This window comes from Staurois parvus, unplaced genomic scaffold (assembly GCF_062004578.1).
Source record: "Staurois parvus isolate SC_StPar_1 unplaced genomic scaffold, SC_StPar_1.0 ptg000009l, whole genome shotgun sequence".
Classification (NCBI taxonomy): domain Eukaryota; kingdom Metazoa; phylum Chordata; class Amphibia; order Anura; family Ranidae; genus Staurois; species Staurois parvus.
Window position 1 is genome coordinate 11,972,508 of NW_028317805.1, and position 21,847 is coordinate 11,994,354.

The 21,847-nt window shown below is 41.4% G+C and overlaps 1 protein-coding gene across 1 annotated transcript in view; it reads right to left on the reverse strand.

The window, feature by feature from the left end:
- Positions 1-21,847, reverse strand: part of FANK1 (fibronectin type III and ankyrin repeat domains 1) — a 153,077-nt gene that overhangs the window by 47,616 nt on the left and 83,614 nt on the right. The window contains exons 3-4 of the mRNA XM_089669648.1: positions 11,442-11,566; positions 5,470-5,551 (exon numbers count right to left, since the gene is read on the reverse strand). Coding sequence (XP_089525774.1) covers positions 5,470-5,551; positions 11,442-11,566 — 207 coding nt within the window. The remainder of the gene's footprint in view (positions 1-5,469; positions 5,552-11,441; positions 11,567-21,847) is intronic.

The following is a 21,847-nucleotide window of genomic DNA, read 5'->3' on the forward strand; positions in this document are numbered from 1 at the left end:
TCATAAGAAAAGGCTTGCCATTCTACCCCATAGCCCAGACATATGAAGAATATGGGAGATTGTTGTCACATGTACCACACAGCCAGTACTTTCTAGATATTCCTGCAGCTCCTTTAATGTTGCCTCTTGGCAGCCTCCCAGGCCAGTTTTCTTCTCGTCTTTTCATCAGTTTTGGAGGGAAATCCAGTTCTTGGTAATGCAGCATATTTTCTCCACTTGATGATGACTGTATTCTCTGTGTTCCATGGTATATCTAATGCCTTGGAAATTCTTTTGTACCCTTCTCCTGACCGATACCTTTTAACAATGAGATCTCTCTAATGTTTTGGAAGCTCTCTGCGGACCATGGCCTTTGCTGTAGGATGCGACTAAGAAAATGTCAGGAAAGACCTACTAGAACAGCTGAACTTTATTTGGGGTTAATCAGAGGCACTTTAAATGATGACAGGTATGTACTGACTCCTATTTAGCATGATTTTGAATGTGATTGCTTAGTTCTGAACACAGCTACATCCCCAGTTATAAGAGGGTGTGCACACTTATGCAACCACATTATTTTCGTTTATTATGTTTACTTCCCCCCTTAAAAGATTTCCGTTTGTTTTTCAATTGAGTTGCACAGTTTATAGGTCACATTAAAGGTGGAAATAGTTCTGAAATGATTTATCTTTGCCTCATTTTTTTACCGTATATCACAGAAACCTGACATTTTAACAGGGGTGTGTAGACTTTTTATATCCACTGTATGTGCATCAATAGAAACGCAGAGCTCTGTAGCCTAGGATGGCAACGCACTCCCCTCCTCCTCTGAGCTAAAAGACTGCACTGTCAATGGTAAACTGAAGACCAGGAAAGCAGCCAACAGCACTGAAAATTGTACACTTCAAGTGCTGGGGTAAGAATTTTAGCAAATGGGTTACTGGGAAATGTTTGCTTTATTGTGCTTATGCTGCTCTACTAACAGATAGCCGACAGCTAGCTAACAAAACTGACAGAAGCAGCGTTGTGTTTCATTCCAAAACTGAATTTATTTCTGTGAATAGTTCTGTAAAACTGCTAATTTACAATATGCTTGTAAACATGTCTCTCACAAATGCATACAACACATTTCTTGAAAACAGCTACCTATAAATCACACTGAATACATTTAAATGCGATCTAGCTATGTATGTGACAGTGAAAGAATTCACATGCATATGTGTATCAAAGGGAGGAAGGAGGTCTGTTCTTCTGGAAGCTAAACTGGAACTGGACTGATGTGTGAGTGGAATGTCCTGTTTCCTGTTTCAGGATTTCAATAGACTGCAATTGCAGTGAATGCCCAATAGATGAGCCCTACACAACACAATGATGTGAATACAGAACAGTACAGTATGTGTTAAACTGCTTGTGCCGTTTCAAAGATGTGCAAGGTCTTGATGCAGCATTTAAAACAGACATATGGCCAAAGCTTTTTTGTCCATATGTCTCTTGTGGGTCACAGGTGTGCACCTAAGTTTGCTCTCCTGTGACCCAGAGTCGGCTGACAGCAGGCTATTGCCTGCTATCAGCAGACGTAGAAGATCTACTCTAGTTTCTGGAATGATCCTGACAATATTGATGGCATCCACTCAGCTGCCTGATTGAGAGCCAGAGCTGGAGCCGAAGTCAGAGTTAGCTGCAACCGCCTACTGATAGTCACTGATTTCTGCTCCAAACAGAGGGAGAATGGAGCAATCAGCGGTCATGTGATTGCTCATTTCCGAGCTTACAGCTAACATGGGACAGCTTCAGCACAGCACAGAGGTGACTATGGATGTTTTTTTGTTTTTTTTTTACAAACCCATACTTTAACCTGGTAATTGAAATAGTTAGCACTGTTAGCTAACAGGTACCTGTGGATAACACAAGGTTTAAAGTATTTAATGTACAGCAGAGAGCCAGGAGTGACTCTTGAATATGTACTCTTTATGCTGTTCTGTTCATTATGTAACATGCAGCACAACAAGGGGAAAGTCCCATGTTTACCACATGGTAAAAAGTAAAAAGGTCCAGATTGTTTCATGTACAGAACAGCAGTGGCCTGTTTTGGCTCTAGTCATTACGTGATCATATGTGCAGCCTGAATGTGGAACTTTCATTCATATATAGAATGGCAGCAGGACTTTGATTAGCAACGGAGAGCCAGAGGTCTATAAAGTAGTAAACAGTGACCGCTAGTCTTTAACAATAACACATAAAAATGCTCAGTGCATAGTTTTCCATCAAAATGCTGTCTATTTTCATCAAATCACATTTCCTGATCGCAATCATCCCACTTATAATATAGCAAAAGTACCTGACAAATGTGACGGGCAGATGTCACATTTAAAGTAAGCTATAAAGAAAGCTTTTAACCTGTCCTTCAAAAATTCCCAGCCGTTCTCACTGAAAAAAATGTGCATCCCTTTCTTGATGCTTCATGCGACAGCCTGTGGGATGGGAGCAGCAAGCATGTGGTCCCCACCATGCTAACAGCAGCCCACATGTACTTTTTCTCTAAGGGAGTGCTTATAGAGGAACTACCCAAAAATCTGCCACAAAAAAAGGATACACCTCCGAATTGGACCACGTTAATGTTCCACATACCTGTTTCCCCTTCCCCAGATGGCAGTTTGCTTGTCAATGCACTTGCACAATGATCCCAGTTCACTGGGACTGCAGTTGTGGAACAGGTTAACAAAGGCGTACACACACACAATAACGTTTTTTTTTTTTTTAAATTTAAAGGCCACCTCCCTAATTTTACCGGCATCTAACAATGTCCCCAGAGGATCTTCTGTCCTACAGGAACCTAAAGACAAGGTACAGAAGCTTTTCCATTATTATCTCAATCTGATTAAAGTGAGAAGGATCCCAACACTGCCAAGGCTTTAGGTGTACTCAGGACATGTTCCCCCAGATTCCCCTTTGAAATTGATGACTACAAGACTATAATTGCTATTAGTCAATATATGGCCAATGATGGCACAGAGACCTCTGGGGAAACCCTGTCTGGAGTTTATATTCACCATTTGATAAACAAGGCGAATCCAACAGTAAGCATCTTTTCTCATTAAAGGACTAATGGGTATTTTTTCACTTGGTTGCTTTATAAATATAATAAAAGTTTTCCCTGTGTATTTTCAGCAAACTGTGGCAAATGTGTGAATCTGAATCCTTTATCCCACAGTCTTCATAAATATGGCACATATACAGTAACATTGTGTCCAAAGCAACATGAATGCAGACAGTGTATGGGTGGAGTGCAGTGGCAAGAATGTACTCAGTCCAAGTGTGATCTAAAGAACTTGTATTAAAGTAATGCAAACAGTTCACAACAAACCTGGTGGGAAGACAGCTCAGCTGGGAACGGTCACGGATCCCAACACAGTATAACAGCAGGTTTCAGCTGCCTGTGAGGAGGGGCAGAGCCTCATACCCAAGCGGAAAGGTGCCCAGAGAAGTCATGAGCCCTACAATTTTCCTTCTCATCAGGAACCTAATTCTCTCCCTAACAAACATGGTACCTAACCCTATGATACCCACTCACAAATGTGCACTAATCCCGGGGAGTCAGGGCCTTAAATAGGTTCTGTCTGACCCAAGATGGCCACCAGAGTCACATGGGGCGACACATCCATATTGATAGCTTCCCCAGTGACCCAGGAAACCATAGAGGAACCTTGTTCCTCTTGACTCTTTCTCCAGGTGCAATGCCGCTGCGGACGAGTGCCACCTGAAGAGAAGAAAGCAAACTGCACCTGCCTAAAAGTGCTTTTGACGGAAAAATTTCAAACAAACAGAGCTCTGCTATATTTCTGAATGCAAGCTGTATCTATTCACTACTATATAGACTTGTGGCTCTTGGCTACCGATGGGCAAGTGAGCAATAGGAAGGAATTTCTTATTCTGATTTCCTGTAGTCTTTCCTGGGCTCTAGGAAGGTAGAAAACATTGCTACAAACTTGTAAACAAAAAATAAAACAAATCAAAATTCTTGGGACAGTACATATCTTTTTGTGTAAATAATATTTCAAGCATAAACCCTCACAGTCAACATTAGCTATTTTTAATCCTTATGGTACTGGGCTTAGTAAAAATATAGGGAAGTACAGTATATTATAGTTACTTGTTTTCATTTTTTTTTTACACATTTCAGTTCTCTCCTGATTTCTGGCCTAGGTCAAAGTGATGTCATACATTCCAGGAGTCTTCATGCGCATTTTTCTTCTTTCATCTGGAGGAAGGTAGGAGACGCTTTCTCAGCTAAGGACACCCTGCATTTTGCCAGCACGCCTACACTAAGGTTGATTGATAACAGGAAGTAAATGCTTCATGAATCATCTGCCCTTATTCAAGATGGCCGTGACAAGAAATGCTAGAGAGGTGTTTTTCAAAGTGATTTCTCAACAAAATAAAGCATAGAGACATGGATAGGTGGTTTGTTCTGAATAATAAAAAGTAAATAGAATTTTCAGTTTGTGGTGTTCAGATACAGTTTATTTTCCCTTTAAGCGAAATGCACAAATCTTGAGTGAACATCGCAATAAAAAAAGGTACAGAGCATGGGGGTTGCTTTAGATAAAGTGGCATGCACTTAGGGGGTGCTTGGCAAATATCTGATGTTACAAAGGCGTGCATAATAAAATACTGTTGAGGAACACTGGACTACATGGTGTCATTGAAAACTGCCAAGTTGGCTTGAAACTCATTGAAGACAAAAATATTCCAGACAACAGCATCAATATTTTAAAAAGCAATTCCAGGCAACAAGTAAATGTATTCAGTGAATGAAGAATATTATCTAGTAAATGCACTGACTGTGAGTGAGTGTATTTACTAGATAAGTGAGGGGGTAAGTGGGATCAGGAATTTTTAGGTTTTTTTTTTTTTTTACTTGAGTTGGACTTCACAGCAGAATTCCTGTAAAAAATGTAGTCCAGTAGCATTAACAATTAAAAAAAAAAAAATTGCATCTTCCCTTCCAGAAGGTCTACTTCTTATAGGTATCTCACCAGAACTGGATCAGTTATAGAGACACTTACATTGGGGAGACAGAACAAAGCCCTTCTATGCATTTAAAGGTTTAGACTAAAAAATGTAGTCCAGTAGCATTAACAATTAAAAAAAAATATTGCATCTTCCCTTCCAGAAGGTCTACTTCTTATAGGTATCTCACCAGAACTGGATCAGTTATAGAGACACTTACATTGGGGAGACAGAACAAAGCCCTTCTATGCATTTAAAGGTTTAGATTATAATTTTGACTGTAAAATACCTTTAACAGTTTAAATCTGTTTTATTATTGAAATGCACTTGTGCGACAGCTTGATGAAGCACAAAGAGAGCTAAATTTAAAAGAAATTGTTTAATTTGAGCTGGAGGGCACTACATTCACCACCATAAATGAGAAATTCAATTTGCGTGATACGAAAAACAGTGAGGGTGAATGTGTGCAGAAATACTGACCCACTCTGGAGTATGTTTATGATTGCTTCTTCATCATTCACATTGACAGCTCGATGAAGATGTTCTCCATTCATTGGTTCTCCTAGAAGACACACAAATTATTATTATTATTATACAGGATTTATATAGAGCCAACAGTTTGCTCAGCGCTTTACAATATAATGGGAGACAATACAGCAAAAATACAGTTCAATACAAGAGGGAAAGGAGGGCCCTGCTCCTTGGAGCTTACAATCTAGGAGGGAGGGGCTAGTGGTACAAAAGGTAGTAACTGTGGGGGATGGACTGGTTTTGAAGAGTAGAAGATTCCCTTATTAGCTGAAGGCAGGATAGGCTTCCTTGAAGAGGTTTTCAGAGATCGCCTAAAAGTGAGCAGAGTAGGCGATAGTCTGATAAATTGGGGTAGAGAGTTCCAGAGGATGGGGAAAGCTCTGGAAAAGTCCTGGAGACGAGCATGGAAGGAGGAGACAAGGGAGCTAGAGAGCAGGAGGTCTTGCGAGGAGCAGAGAGTACGGTTTGGGTGATATTTGGAGACAAGATCGGTGATGTAATTTGGGGCAGAGTTATAAATGGCTTTATACGTTATTGTTAATATTTTGAATTTTATCCGTTGGGCAACGGGAAGCCAGTGGAGGGATTGGCAAAGAGGGGTGGCAGATACAGAATGGTTAGTAAGGTGAATGAGTCTGGCAGAGCGTTCATGATAGACTGAAGAGGGGATAGTCTGCGATTCGGTAGGCCAATGAGGAGGGAGTTGCAATAGTCAAGGCGAGATATAACAAGGGAGTGAATAAGTTGCTTAGTGGTTTCCGTGGTTAGGAACAGGCATATCTTGGAGATGTTGCGGAGGTGAAATCTACAAGATTTGGACAGCGACTGGATTTGGGGCTGAAAGGACAGATGGGAGTCTAGGATTACACCTAGTACCCTGGCATGAGGGGAGGGACTGATGATTGTGTTATTGATCTTGATGGAGAAGTCAGGGGAGGGGGCACGGGATGAGGGGAATACTAAGAGCTCAGTTTTGAGAAAGATTGAGTTTGAGGAAGTGAAGTGACATCCATGCTGATATGTCGCTTAGTAGGTTAGTAATGCGAGAGGAGATTGAAGGGGTGAGGTGAGGGGTAGAAAGATAGATTTGTGTGTCATCAGCATAGAGATGGTACTTAAAGCCATGGGAGTTTATCAAGTGACCAAGGGAGGAGAAGTAGATGGAGAAGAGAAGGGGTCCAAGGACAGAACCTTGAGGGACCCCTACAGAAAGAGGGAGTGAAGAGGAGGAGGCAGGGTTATAGGTAACGCTGAATGAGTGCTGCGATAGGTAGGAGGAGAACCAGGAAAGAGTAGAGTCTCTGAGACCAAGAGAGTGGAGTTTTTTGAGGAGGAGGGGATGGTCAACCGTATCAAAAGCCGCAGAGAGTTCAAGTAGTAAGAGTACGGAGTAGTGGCCATTGGTTTTAGCAGTTAGTAGATCATTAGTGATTTTTAGTAGGGCAATACCTAACAGTTAAAATGACATTGCTGACAATTAAAGTGTTACCAAACCCACAATACTACAATCTGTCTATATATGCAGTAAAGCATCCTTGTTATACTCACTGTGGAGCCTAAGGGGTTAATCATCTGCAATGTGTAAAAAGGCTGGTTGATTCTGCTGTTCTCTGATCCTCCCCTTCTTATACTGTCCCCAATCCATCTGTCGATTGTACAGAGCAGCAGCTGCAAGTCTGCACATGCTCTGTTTTGTGTGCATTGCTAGAGAGAACATTTTCTCTATGATTGGAGCTATTCAGGTCACATGACTTTGACATCACACATTAGGGCGTGTATACAGATCCTAAAATCACAGCCCAGTCACTCCCTCCTCCTCCATGCCCAGTTACTTAAAAAGTGGGTGAGATGTCACATCTTGATTGATAGAGGCACCACCTCCCAAAAAAGCATAGGGACACAGGCTTTAGTGGAGGATTCATGTGATCAGCACAGGGCCAATCAGCATTTTCCAGACAGAGGGTCATGGGTCATGCAGCCTCTGAATGAAGGAACCTCAGAGAAGAATGAAAACACCTCTAAGGAGCTGAATCGCTGTATACCACTGTTGAGAAAAGATATTTAGCCATTTCACTTAACTAAAAAAAAATAAAAAATAAAAATGCATTACCATGTTTTATTTACTGTGGGAAACATTATATTGTTATTCAGTGTCATGATTTTGGTATCACTTGGTTTATTGTAAAATGCTGTTTCTCCTGACAGAAGAAAACCAGCATTCAAAATCCAAGCTGCGTTTTTTCAAACCAATATAGCAGAGTTTAGCAGCATTTGGTGTTTGGGTGTTTATTTCATTAGCCAGAATTTTAATTTATTATGGCTACTGAAATGAATAAACGCTGTTTATACACGTTTAGCAGCGTCAAGCGGTTTTTCTGCCAAAACTCTGCTGCTCCTGGACTGGCAGTGGGTTTGTTTTCCTGCCTCTAAACTCAATTGCCACTAAACGCTGCTAAAAACCTATGTGTGCATGGACACAGACTAACATACAGGGGAGTTTAGAGGCAGAAAAAAAATGACAAAAGCCCCTAGCAACAACTGTAAAAATGTCCTCTGTGCATGAGGCCTAAAATGGAACACAAAACAAAACATTTTTTTGCTTGTTTTAGATAGCATGAGAAAGGTTAGACGCTCTGCCAAAATTTTACTTCTGTTTGTATCCCCATTATTCTTCCCTCATTTCTTGTCCCAGTGGCAAAGTCCTCAACAATACAAGTGAAGAGAAATCTCTATAAGGGACAGAGTCAACAATAAAAAGCTGATGGCAGTTCAGGCTTCGTCTACTCCCCATTGGGACCTACAGTAGACAGCAATATTATTTTACAGGATTTCTATAGCGCCAACAGTTTGCTCAGTGCTTTACAATATAACGGGAGACCAGGGGCGGAATGACCATTTGAAAACTCGGGCACTGCCCGAGGGCCTGGGGTCAGTAGGGGGCCCCATGAGATGCCCCTGGTACCTTTTTCATAGGCTTTTTTGAGTTTGGGCAAGGACACAGGGGCCCCATGATCCCCTATTGCCCGGGGCCCCATGAGTTGTCAGTCCGCCCCTGCAGGAGACAATACAGCAACAATACAGTTCAATACAAGAGGGTTAGGAGGGCCCTGCTAAAACTGGACTCTTCTTTAAACTGTGAACATTACAAAAAAAAAAAAAAAAGTTTTGGTTGGAGTTACATTTAAAAAAAAAAAGGCAGTAGCATTGTAAGTATACAAATACAGTCATGTCCAAAAACATTGGCACCCCTGCATTTCTGTCATGCACCACTTCGCCCAGAAAACTGTTGCAATTGCAAATGTTTAGGCAATCTCATGTTTATTTCTTTAAACATGCAGAGGTGCCAATATTTGTCACTTTGAAAAACACTCCCCTAGCTGATGATTTATGTAGCATTTACTTCCTGGAATCCATTTGCCCTTAGTTCAGGCATGCAGGCAGGAGGGTGTGCATAGCTGAGAAAGTCCATCCTCCAGATGAAAGAAAAAAAAATATCCATGAAGACTCCTGGGATGTATGACATCATTTTGTCTTAGGCCAGAAACCAAGAAGCAATTGAAGTATAAAAAAAAAAATGAAAACAAGTAAATATGATATTCTTTCCTATATACTTACTAATGCTAGCAGCATAAGGTCTAAAAATAATTACTGTTGATTGAGAAAGTTTAGTTCCGCTTTAATGCAACGCACAAGTATGAACAGGGTCTAACTGTGGAAAACAATCACAAATTGCAAAGATAAACAGCTTGACTGGTTAAATAACATCATTTATACTGCAGCGGTGTGCATTAAAACACAACAACCAATCAGAAACGTTTCTTAGCTGAGCAGACAAATAAAAGGACACTCTATGCCACTACAGTCTGCACCGTATTCTTAATCTCGCTAGTTTTACAGTTTCCCATTAGGAAAGTCTATATCGTACTGAATATAACTGAAACCAGTATTACCACAGTGAAAGTATGGCGAGAAGGAATTTAATCTGACTGTTGCAGCACTTTAAGCAATCTGCTGCAGTTCTTGAAAAGGTATTGTGCCTGAGCTGCTGGATTCTAAAATTCCATCATGTGAGCTATCTAAATCCGCTTTCATTCCATTTTATATGCTTTTTCCCCTTCTAAGCTACAAATCTATTTAAGAGAGAGATATATTAATGTCTTTTTTAGACAGATGATGTTTCTGAACTGGGGAAGAGTATGTTTTACAGCACAGTATTCTATTGTGCCAGCAAATCCTGCAGAACACATCCAATATTCCCCGGCAACACAATTCAGCGTTTGTACAAAGTGGAACATAGCGCTCTTTATGATGGGCTTGCCTTTTTTTTTCCTACAATGGCTAAAGTATGTGGAGATATGTAGCCCAGTAAGCTATGCGCTTTTCATAGCCACACCAAAATGACAAAATGGGATGGAAAGGATAAAATGATGGAAGCAAAAGGGGATTTTCATGGGAGAGATTTTACTTTAACAATTGCACTAAGAGCACTCCAGATTTTTTTGGTCAATGTATGGTTGGCAGTCAGCTGATAAGGTTAGAAGAGTTGGATTAGGTAATGTCCTAGATCTGGCATTTTATGGGTAGGGTTCAGCTTCTAGCGCCTTCCTTGCTGCCTGGGGTCAATTTTAAAGCCCAACTCCAGGAATTAGACAAAATCTACCCTTGCAGTGCCCTCCCCATGCTGCAAATGCTCATTAAAGTGGAACTATGTTCATGTGCTATGAACCTATGCAACAACAGTCCAATGTCCATGAGCTCCCTCATTGGCATCCTCTCCCTGGCTTCTTCCAGGTGCCGGTCTTCGGCTGTGATGATTGATCGGTGCAGGAAGATGTGACTTCCCACTCTCGCAGGAGTCAACACCCTGGCATATTGGTATTGTACCGGAAATCTAAATGGAGAAGCACATACTGCTTGTTTCTTCTGCAGTGAAGAGTCTTCTTCTGCAGTGTTCGCAATTTTTGTTTTCTTCCCTTGCGTTCTGTTTTAAGTCTGAGGGGAAATGAAAAGGCTGTAACACTTGCTTTATTCTGTTTCAATGCTCTACTTTTCGCCCTCTGGCACTCCAGGCTGTGGATGGACCCACAGAATCATCATGTACAATTCAGGGCTATTAACCCTGACCCAGGAGTGCAACCATAGCTGGGACAACCTTAGAGAAGAGGATTTGTGGGGCAGTTCACATGACTGGAGAGACCCTGCTAAACAAGGAATACATTATTACCCTTTTTTCCTTCACTCCTGACTGAATGAGCAGCCAACTCTTGCAGTTCAGGTAAGGAAATTTGTTACTCCAAAGGTAGATTTTGTCTAATTCCTGGAGCTGAGCTTTAAAATTTAAAATTGAAGGAAGCCCCAAACGTTTTTGTAACTCATTAGGAGGAACTATCAAATTTTACTTTTTTTTTTACACACTATGCATATGTGTGTGTAACCAGCTCAAAGTAGGTGAAAATGTAAACACTAAAATGTAAAAATCTGCAATTTTAAAGGTTGCTTAAATTTTTCTACCTGTAACTTTCATTAAAATACTGCTATGAAAGCCCTTTGAATAGGCACTTCCTTTTATAGATGGAGCATTGTCACCCTGTCACACACTCTCCTAACAGAAAATGCAAATGCACATTGTATAGACCACAGACATGATGCAACATAAGGATAAGGATAAAAAAGGGTTAAAACAGATATATCATTCAAAAAATAGCAAACGTTAATGATAGCAGTGCTTCAGTAAACGAAGCGTCACTCAGTTAGAGGTTACATCTACTTTAAAAGAAACCTTTGCTGAGAGAAATATGTTGGCTGACATTGCTAACCTCCTGTCATTCAGGCAACTGGTATTTCCAAAAGAAGGTCTGCAATGGCCACATATGTACTATTACAAAGTAGGAAGGAAAAGCAGGAAATGTAATTCAACATACTTGTAGTGGAGACAGAGACGAGTGCACTGTATGCACATTCACCATTGTATGCTGTAACTTTCAGTCTGAACCTGTAGGTAGAGCTGGGTTCTAATCCTTCCACAACATGTTTCCGGGAATATCCCCTGAAAGAGAGGAATATATTTACAATACAAGGTAAAAATCACAGGACAGCAATGAAAAGGCTGATTATTAAATATTTAAAGAACATTTCAGCTGTTGCTTACAGCAACCAATCAAAATCCAGGTTACATTCTTTTCGTAAACCTGGTGAATGTGGTTTAGATAAAAGATAGGCAATAGGACACAATCCAACCAGCATAAAAACCTTTGATGTGAATCAGACTTTGCCCAAAACATTTCTTCAGACACATCCCCATTGAGCCCTCTTGGATCCCAGCTCTGGTCGGCACAAAGGGCGGCAAATTCTAGTGAAATCTTTCTCTGTTCCCTTGTGGGACTAAACCCCACTGCTGAGTCATACAAGTTTCAAATACCTGAGCTATACTGCCCACTGAAGTGCTAGCATTCAATATTTGAATGACAGGAGGTGCAGATTAACCACATGTTGGGCACAAATTGAATCTTCGTCCAAAATCCAAGGGGCTCCACAGAGACATAGGGTCATTTTGAAGACCAGCACAGGTTCTTGGTCAGACTGCAGTAATCCATAAACTCCCAATGCATTCCAGGAAACTAAATTTGAACTTTTATAGTGGCAAGCTCTAATGTACAGCTCTCACACATATATATGAAGAATACAATTTATCGCACTTTTTATTTCAATTTGGCCTAGGCCAAAATGATGTCATACATCCCACGAGTGTTTATGACATTTTTTTCTTTTATCTGGAGGAGGGTAGTAGGGGCTTTCTTCACAAGCAAGCCTGAGGTAAGGGCAGATGGTAAATGATGCATGAATCATTTGCCCTTACTCAAGATGGCCACAGCTAGTAATGCTAGGATGGTGTTTTTTTCAAAGTGATTTCTCAACAAAATAAGGCATGGAGACATGGACGGATAGCTGAGTTTACTTTGAATGTTAAAAATTATTTAAATTGCATTTTTGCTTTGTTGTGCTCAGATAGAGCTCAGTTCCACTTTAAAAACTGTAAATCTTCAATGTCTGGCATCCTTCCAGGGTCCTACCAACAATATTGTCTCACCCCCTTTCTCCCCTACCCCTCACAAACCCATCCAACCCCCCTTCTTTTCCTTTGTCTCCTTTCTTTCTCTGTTTCTCCTTTCTATTTCTATGTTCTGTTTATCTCCATACAAAAAGAAAAAAGCTATGGCAGGTCTCTTTTTAGTCATAGGTCTACTGTGAACTCCCTATCCTTGGGCTTGTGATACAAGGTACTACATGATTATTAGAAGGTTTGTTTATTTTCTGAATATTCATTGCCCATTCACCCTCACGTTATGACACTTCTGCCAGTTCTGGCAGCAATTTAGCACTCTTTTCCGCCTAATTGTGTTCTTAGTCCATTGCTATTGAATTATTTGAATAATTCATATTGGATAAATTTTTTTGACCTGTTTCTTTTGATTATTCTGGAAACTACCTTTGTTGTGAATAACAAAAAAAAAAAACAATGACAGGAATAGAGATCTGACCTTTCAGAAGCTTCAGGATATTATAGGCCCACATACTACATTGGTCAGCTCCTCGAGAGACAAATAATTCAACTAAAATACCTACAAGTATCTAATACAAGCCATATAGAATGTTTAAAATGGGGAAAACTCCTACACCCACTTGTTACAGTTGTGGCTCTGATGATGAAACCTTTTTTCCATATGGACTGGCAATGTCCCAAGGTCACTTTGTTCAGAAATAGCGGACCTTTCCGCCTCTCTTCTGCCTGTACCTAATATGTCTAACCCGGCTAGATGCTTCCTAGGATATCTGGAGGATTCTGATGAGCCCGCCTATACCAAACTCCTTTGCCTTTAAAGTGTTACTAAACCCCGGACCCTGCATTCACTATATCTGGTCTCCCAGGACCCTGCATTCACTATATCTGGTCTCCCAGGACCCCGCATTCACTATATCTGGTCTCCCAGGACCCTGCATTCACTGTATCTGGTCTCCCCGGACCCTGCATTCACTATATCTGGTCTCCCCGGACCCTGCATTCACTATATCTGGTCTCCCAGGACCCTGCATTCACTGTATCTGGTCTCCCACAGTACACACAACATGGAAATGCAATTATTTTAGTAAATATAAACTGCTAAATAGCTTTTGTCATCAGCATTTATTCAGTTAAACAGTTAGCTGTTTTCCCACTGCCTGGCCGCATCTGAAAAAAGTATACCCAAATTGTTTTCCTCTGTAAATCTGCGCAACACTGTACCCCTAATATTGTATTCTGTCAATGGATTATTTTTCCCTAGGTGAATTATTTTGCTCTTAGAAACATTTAAAGTGTTACTAAACCCAGGACCCTGCATTCACTATATCTGGTCTCTCACAGTACACAGAACATGGAAATGCAAACATAAAAATAAACGTAAATATAACCTGCTAAATACCTTTTCTCATCAGCAGTTAGAGCAGTCTTGTGACTCCTATTAGTGTCCAGCAGAGCACTGGTTAAAGCTGGTTGGGCAGCACAATGGCTAAATGGTTAGCACTTCTGCCTGGCAGTACTAGGGGCGTTGGTTCAAATCCCAACCACGGCACCACCTGCCTGGAATTTGCATGTTCTCCAGACATGCTGGTAGGTGAATTGGATCCTGTCTAAATTGTCCCTAGTATGTGTATGTATGAATGTGAGTTAGGGGCCTTAGATTGTACGCCCCTTGAGGGATAGGGACTGATCTGAATGTATGATATATATGTAAAGCGCTGTGTAAATTGACGGCGCTATATAAGTACCTGAAATAAATAAATAATAAAGCTTGTAGGAGTAGTTTTCATTCTCCTCTCACTGTCCTATGAGGCTGCAGGACCCCAGACCCTCTGTCTAGACAGCGCTGATTGGCCCTGTGATGAGCACATGCACTCTCCCAAGAAAAAAAAAAAAAGACTCTCTACCGATACACACCAAACTGAGCATGTGCAGCTTGCCCCCAAGGCTCTGTTCTATCAGGAGACGGCTCTAGGACTGTGAAAGAAGGGGAGGATCAAAGAAGACTTAACCCCTTAAGTTCCACAGTGATTATAACAAGCATGCTGTACTGCATATACAGACTGATTTTACTGTTGTGGGTTATTATAGCAATCCTGGGAAAATTCTCTGATCTTCCCTTCAAAAGCTAATGGCGGAGAATCATTAGCCAGTCCCTAATGATGTATAAAATGACCTGTGAGGCCTGTGGTTGCCCCAAAAAAAAATTTGATAAGTTATGGACCCCCTGGTTGAAGATTCAACATACCATTGCTGAGTAATAAGTGGGAAACCATTGTATAACCTCAAAATGACATATGTACCCTTGTGAACACAAATCTACAGAATGTACAGAGATGTAGCTGATATATGGAATTCTTTATTGATTTATACGTGACAAGTGAACCCATCTTTACTGTCAACATGTCAAATATTTTGTACACATTTTGAATTTATAAACCTTATGAACCTTATGTAAAATGCACAGATTCATATCGGCTGTGGCAAAATTGTATACATATGTGACATCTGGCAATGATTGGATATGTATAGTTTGTAATGTTCTATTGTTTATCTGTAAATGCTAACAAACTTTCTCTTAAAAAACTGGTAAAGTCAGCAGACAGGCTGACTGCCAATTGATCCGGGAACAAACTGCAATAAAATCAGACATAGGGCATTATAATGTTCTGTAAAAATTAAAGTGGAATTTCTGCCCAACCATAACTATTCCTAAAAAAGTGTCCTGTCCCTTCCTGCTACCTATGCAGCCTACCCCATGGAAAAAAATCTGTATAATGGCCTCTTTTCAGCCCACTCTGGCCCGGAAACGTGATCCTGCAGCTCCGGCTCTGCCGTGTCAGGGAGCACTTGACAGCAGTTGGGAATTCCAGTAGCATTGACGTCACCTATAGGCTCCCAAAGACTAGATAATGTGGGTCGTGCAGATTTTTTTTTTTTACAGGGCACGCACATGAATCCACAATAACGGCCATTAATATTGAAGATATGTCCCACATACTAGACATAAAATTAAGAGATGACATATATGATATACATGGTCTATTTTGAGCTTTCAATTTCCCCAAACAGGGAGCAGGATTGTAACATGAATTAATAAAAACACTTTTTCCCAATGTGTTTCAAGACTTGCTCTTCTTTAGGTGCAATCAGATGACACCGTGTTGCAATAAACCTGTGAGTCACATCAAATTTGTCAAAGAAGACAATATGGCCTGTAGATACATGTTAAACCAAAGAAAGTCAATGTATTACATCAAAGCCCTCAAAGAAGCAGTGAGGGAGAACCCAATGCCGAAACAAATGCAGAGATCCCTTAGGACACTCTAGTATACTTCATACTGGGCTTCTCCAGTGGCAAGGTCAACTGCCGCCAACACACTCAGGGTCAACAGGGTAGGCAGATTTACACATAGTAGGCAGGATAAGAAGCACGATGGGGGACTGGACACTTTTAAGAAAAGTTATGATCAGACAGGAATTCCACTTTAACAGTAAAAATAATGCTGCGATAAAGGAGCAATAATATAATATATTATCTGCTTGTCACTTCTATTAATACAGAAGAATTGTATATAAGACAATGTTGATTCACTAAGCAGTATGAGTTATATTGTTGTATAGCTACTCTACTTCCACAATCATTTTCTCATAAAAAGATTCAATATGCCAAAAGATTACTGTAAAAAAATTATATACTATAAGGAGAAAGAATAATGCATGTGTAAATTCATCTGATCCATGGAATGAAACCTGTGAATTGAACACATCATTTTAAGTTGTAAATATTAGCAAACCATTTTAATAATAATTCTGCATGCTTTATGCTTTAGAGAACTGAGCCTTTTTCATAAATCCTTGCTGCTTGTAGGTTACCGTGGTGGTTCTTAGAGGTTAGATTGTGTGAGAAATTTTCCCTGATGCCACTTATTTGGATGTGAGTGGCCCTTTGTACAGTAGAATGAAATCTGTCTGATGTGGTGATGATCACGTGGTAAACATCTATTTTATGTAGAATATCATGGCTGTGTTGAATCAGTAGTTTCCCAATTCAGTATCATTCAGCGGAGAGGCTAGTGGCACAGGTAAGGGGAGTATAAAAATATGGGGTGAACCAGATTCAACCCAATGTTAAGGTTAGGTAGGTCATTAAGCTGGCCATTATTTACTATGCCAGCAGCTCATGTCCCAATGAATCTCTCATCTAACTGCTGTTTACTATCTGAACATACAAAAATCAGGGACATCCCACTGTGGAATCACGAAAGAAAGGCAAATACAAAACCTTGGAGGACAATAACAGACCTGGATATGGACACATTTAAAATATGACATTGTCTGCTCTCACAGGTGGCACAACCACAAGTCTCAATATCAATAAAATGGTCAGACAATGTTTTTCCTCAGTCATAGCTTAAAGTAAAACTAAAGGCAAAGCTTTTTTTTTTAATTTTGGATAGAGTAAGGGAGGGTTATAACCCCTGTAAAGTGTATTTTTGCCATCTGTATCCCAATGGGAGATGTCCCTTCACTTCCTGTCCCATAGCCAAAATAGAAAGTGAAAGGAAATTCCTCTAAAGTGAGGGAGTGCCTGATTATCATCAGGTTTAACAGAACAAGTGTCCCCATTGGAAGATATCCCCATAATTCATGTTTTGGGAACCCAAGATTTGGGATTTTCTTTCACTTTCAATGATAATGATAAACAAGACAAAGAGGGTTAATTTCCCTAACAGGGACACAAACAGCAATAAAAACCTCACATCAAAAGAAAACCATCCAAGAATTCAAGATAATATAATTAGAAAATCAATTTTATTATTAAATTACTTTGGACTCTTGGAAATTTGTTTGGAACTCTTACTGGATTGTATGTGTGTGGATTCTCAACACAGAGTCCTTTCCCTTTTTACTGAGGGCAGTCCCTGTTTTGTGGAGTGCTGCCGAACCAGAGCCAGCATGTCAGGCGACAATATCAGTGTTCTTTAGAAAATCCAAAATCCAGTTTTGTTCTTGTGTTAGTAATAAAAAGCTATAAAAACCTTTTTGCGTCAGTAAAATGTGCAAAGTCCAAAATAAGTCCAAATAAACTATTCCTCCGTGTTCAACTTCAGCGGCCCCATGTGTCCAAATAAGTTTTATACCTCAAAAAACAAAAATCTAAAATAGTGTATTACCTCAAATATAATCAATAGGTATATACTTCAATATAATCAATAGGTATATACTTCAATATAATCAATAGGTATATACTTCAATATAATCAATAGGTATATACCGTATTTGCCGGCGTATAAGACGACTGGGCGTATAAGACGACCCCCCTACTTTTCCTGCTAAAATTTAGTGTTTGAGCTATACTCGCCGTATAAGACTACCCCTCTTCCAATGCACACCAGTGGCAGGAATAGTGCCCCATCATTGGTATCAGTGGCAGGAATAGTGCCCCATCATTGGTATCAGTGGCAGGAATAGTGCCCCATCATTGGCATTAGTGGCAGGAATAGTGCCCCATCATTAGTATCAGTGGGGGGAATAGTGCCCCATCATTGGTATCAGTGGCAGGAATAGTGCCCCATCATTAGTATCAGTGGGGGGAATAGTGCCCCATCATTGGTATCAGTGGCAGGAATAGTGCCCCATCATTAGTATCAGTGGGGGGAATAGTGCCCCATCATTGGTATCAGTGGGGGGAATAGTGCCCCATCATTGGTGTCAGTGGGAGGAATGGTGTCCCAACATTGGTGTCAGTGGGAGGAATGGTGTCCCATCATTGGTGTCAATGGGGGGTGGAATAGTGCCCCATCATTGGTGTCAGTGGGGGGGGGGAATAGTGACCCATCGTTGGTGTCAGTGGGGGGGAGGAATAGTGCCCCATCATTGGTGTCAGTGGGGGGGAGGAATAGTGCCCCATCGTTGGTGTCAGTGGGGGGGAGGAATAGTGCCCCATCATTGGTGTCAGTGGGGGGGAGGAATAGTGCCCCATCGTTGGTGTCAGTGGGAGGAATAGTGCCCCATCATTGGTATCAGTGGAAGGAATAGTGCTCCATCATTGGTATCAGTGACACCAATGATGGGGCACTATTCCTCCCACTGACACTTGCTGACCCTGTTCTCGTATGGTGCTGCTGCAGCCAGCATATGTGGTTGCAGCAGCACCTCTACACTGACCACTTACCTGCTGGTCCTGCAGTCGATTTTCGCGGGGCCGCTCGGCTCCACCCCCTCGCCGGTGATTGGCCGCCTGTGTGCCTTTCCTGAGCTACAGTTCTGGCGGCCAATCACTGGTGAGGAGGCGGAGCCGAGCAGCCGCACGAACATCCAGTGACTGAACTGAAGGCGCAGCCGCGCTTCCTGGACCGGATCGTCGTTGGACCGGAACCAGGTAAGAAACAGCCGCTGCCCACCCCTGTACTTAGTGTCCCTTCCATTGGGGGAAGGGGGGGGGGGCGGCGGCGGCAACGCGCCGCCCCCCTAAAAAGTGTCAGTATGCCGTATACCGGCGTATAAGACGACCCCCGACTTTTGAGAAGATTTTTAAGGGGTAAAAAGTCGTCTTACACGCCGGCAAATACGGTACTTCACAAATAAATTTATCAAAATGTGTGCGAAAAAAGATTCAAATTGTGAGCAACACGTGAATCGTGAAATCACTCTGTGTACACTCTATATACTGTACATATGTGATCACTCTGTGTGTAAGCCGTGTACAGGGGTGGGCTCCCCAGGATACAGTGAAGTCAAGAACGAGGACAGCAACCTCAACACCAGCTTTTGCCACAACAGAATTTTACTTAGATGTGGAAATAAACACAACCACAAATGCTGGAGACATACAATAAGTTTACATACACCCAGCCCAAAGGCCGAGACCCTTGTGCTGCACAGCATGGCGCCTTCTGATGGATGAAGGTAGAAAGTGAAGTAATTTACCTATTGGCGGGCACAACTAAGCTGCCTCACCTTACCTGTTATTACCCTAAAAGAGCAAGAATCAGTGTATGGGTGTACAGTATGGGCTAGCCTGCAGTGCAGCACAACAGCTTACAATCTTACACAAATCTACAGTATTCCCTCTCCCATAACTGGTCCTGTAGCACGTGCCTGAGTATTCTTTCTGAGCAAAACGCCAGTCTGGCTTGAGTCTGTGGGATGTTATCAGCTCTCCAATGTGAAATGTCACTTTAAGTTATGGAGTCCTTCCAATGATCAGTAACAACACTTGTGGCCTGACACAAACAGAGACCCTAACAAACTATAGGCCTGGTCTCAGTCTATAGGCGCCAACACTGAAATGAGGTACGTGCACGATCTTACCGACCAGGGTCTGCTTTGCATACGCTGGTGACACTGAACAGAACAAATGTCTCTCCAACAAGCATGCGGTCTTGCCGTTTATGTTGCTTAGTTCCTCTGCTCTCATCAGCATTCCTGGCAGCAATCTCATCAGCTTCCTGGCAGCAATCTCATCATCAGTCCTGGCAGCAATCTCTGTTTACTGAGGGATGCTTTCACACCTGGATGTCATCAGATTCTCAGCTCACACGGCCCCTTCATTCAGCATCGTCCAAAACTTGGCTGCAGTCTCCTCTTCCTGTTCACTCCACTCTGTGTGCAAAACCCCACCTCTTCATGAATATACAAATCTCTATGCAGTCTGAGGCTGTGTTAGAAAAACTGTGACATCTTGTGGCTAAACCACAGAATGTCAGTCAAAACATTAATTTACTTCCACACAAACAGTGTTCAAACAATGAGAGCTGTTTCCCCATCTCACATGTGTACACTCCTAAATAAAATTGTGAACACTTCTAGGTAACTGAAATACATACAATTACCCTAAATAAAGTAATAGCAAGCCTTTAGAGTACACCCTGGACTCTCACTCCAGTGTTGCTGTTACTGCCTGGACTCTCACTCCAGTAGATCACAGATCTCCAAAATAGGATTCCAATCCTTTGATAAATATCTCCTCACATTTCCATCATCCTCATAGATAGAGAGAAAGAAGCCCACATAGTGTAGTATTTCAAGTGTGTATAAACATTTATTGATTGCTTACATTAAAATACTCATCAATCAGCAGTAGTTTCCCATGTCCCAGCCTAGAGCAGCTTCCTTTATAATTTGACTTTCAAGCGTGAAAGTGGGACTTTTTGGAGTGTCACACAGAGTTGTATTATTTATTTTATAAATTTTTGGACACCGAATTTATATTACTATTAGCAGGTGTTCTAATCCCTCTCCACTCCATCCTAAACTAAAAAAGAAAAAAAAAAGTGTAAGAAAAAGTTACAAATTAACCCCTTGGCACTGGCACCTCCTGGCCCTTTAAGGGGTTTCTAACGCCAGGAGGCAGGACTTAGAGTCATATGTATGACCGCTCTGATTGGCTGTCACAATGGTCACATGATCGGAAAGATCCCAATCGCAAGTAGTGATCGCCGGTGAGGTCTCGGTAACTTTGTCGGGAGCTCGCTCTTGGCACGTTTGTTTACATCGGGTATGCAGATATGTGGACTCTCTGCGTCAAGGCCCAGCCACAGAGAGGCCACATATTTCCGTGCCATCAGCGCCAAGGAGAGAAAGGCCAACTCTACCCAAGTCAGCACTGGGTGGGCAATAGTGGGTTGTTGCTCATTAGCCTTTTTACATCTTTAGGGGAATTCCTGTGGCAAGAATGGCAAAACTTGAAGTTTTTCTGGGAATGCTCAACTTACATAACTTAAATATCACTTTTGTGCAGAGTTGGATTTTATTTCACTGTTGTCTAATAAACAAAATAAATAGTATATACACACACCCACCCACACACAAACCCTCATTGGCCTCTATTAGGTACACCTGTTCAATTGCTTGGTAACACAAACTGCTAATCAGCCAATCACATGGCAGCAACTCAATGCATTTAGGCATGTTGATGTGGTGAAGACGACTTGCTGAAGTTCAAAATGAGCATCAGAATGGGGAAGAAAGGGGATTTATGTGACCTTGAATGAGGCATGGTTGTTGGTGCCAGACGGGCTAAGTATTTCAAAAACTGCTGATCTACTGGGATTTTAAAGCACAACCACCTCTAGTGTTTACAGAGACTGGTCCGAAAAAGAGAAAATATCCAGTGAGTGGCAGCTGTGTGGACTAAAATGCCTTGGTAATGTCAGAGGAGAATGGGCAGACTGGTTCGAATTGATAGAAAGGCAACAGTAACTCACATAACTCATTACAACCAAGGTATGCAGAATAACATCTCTGAACGTACAACATGTCGAA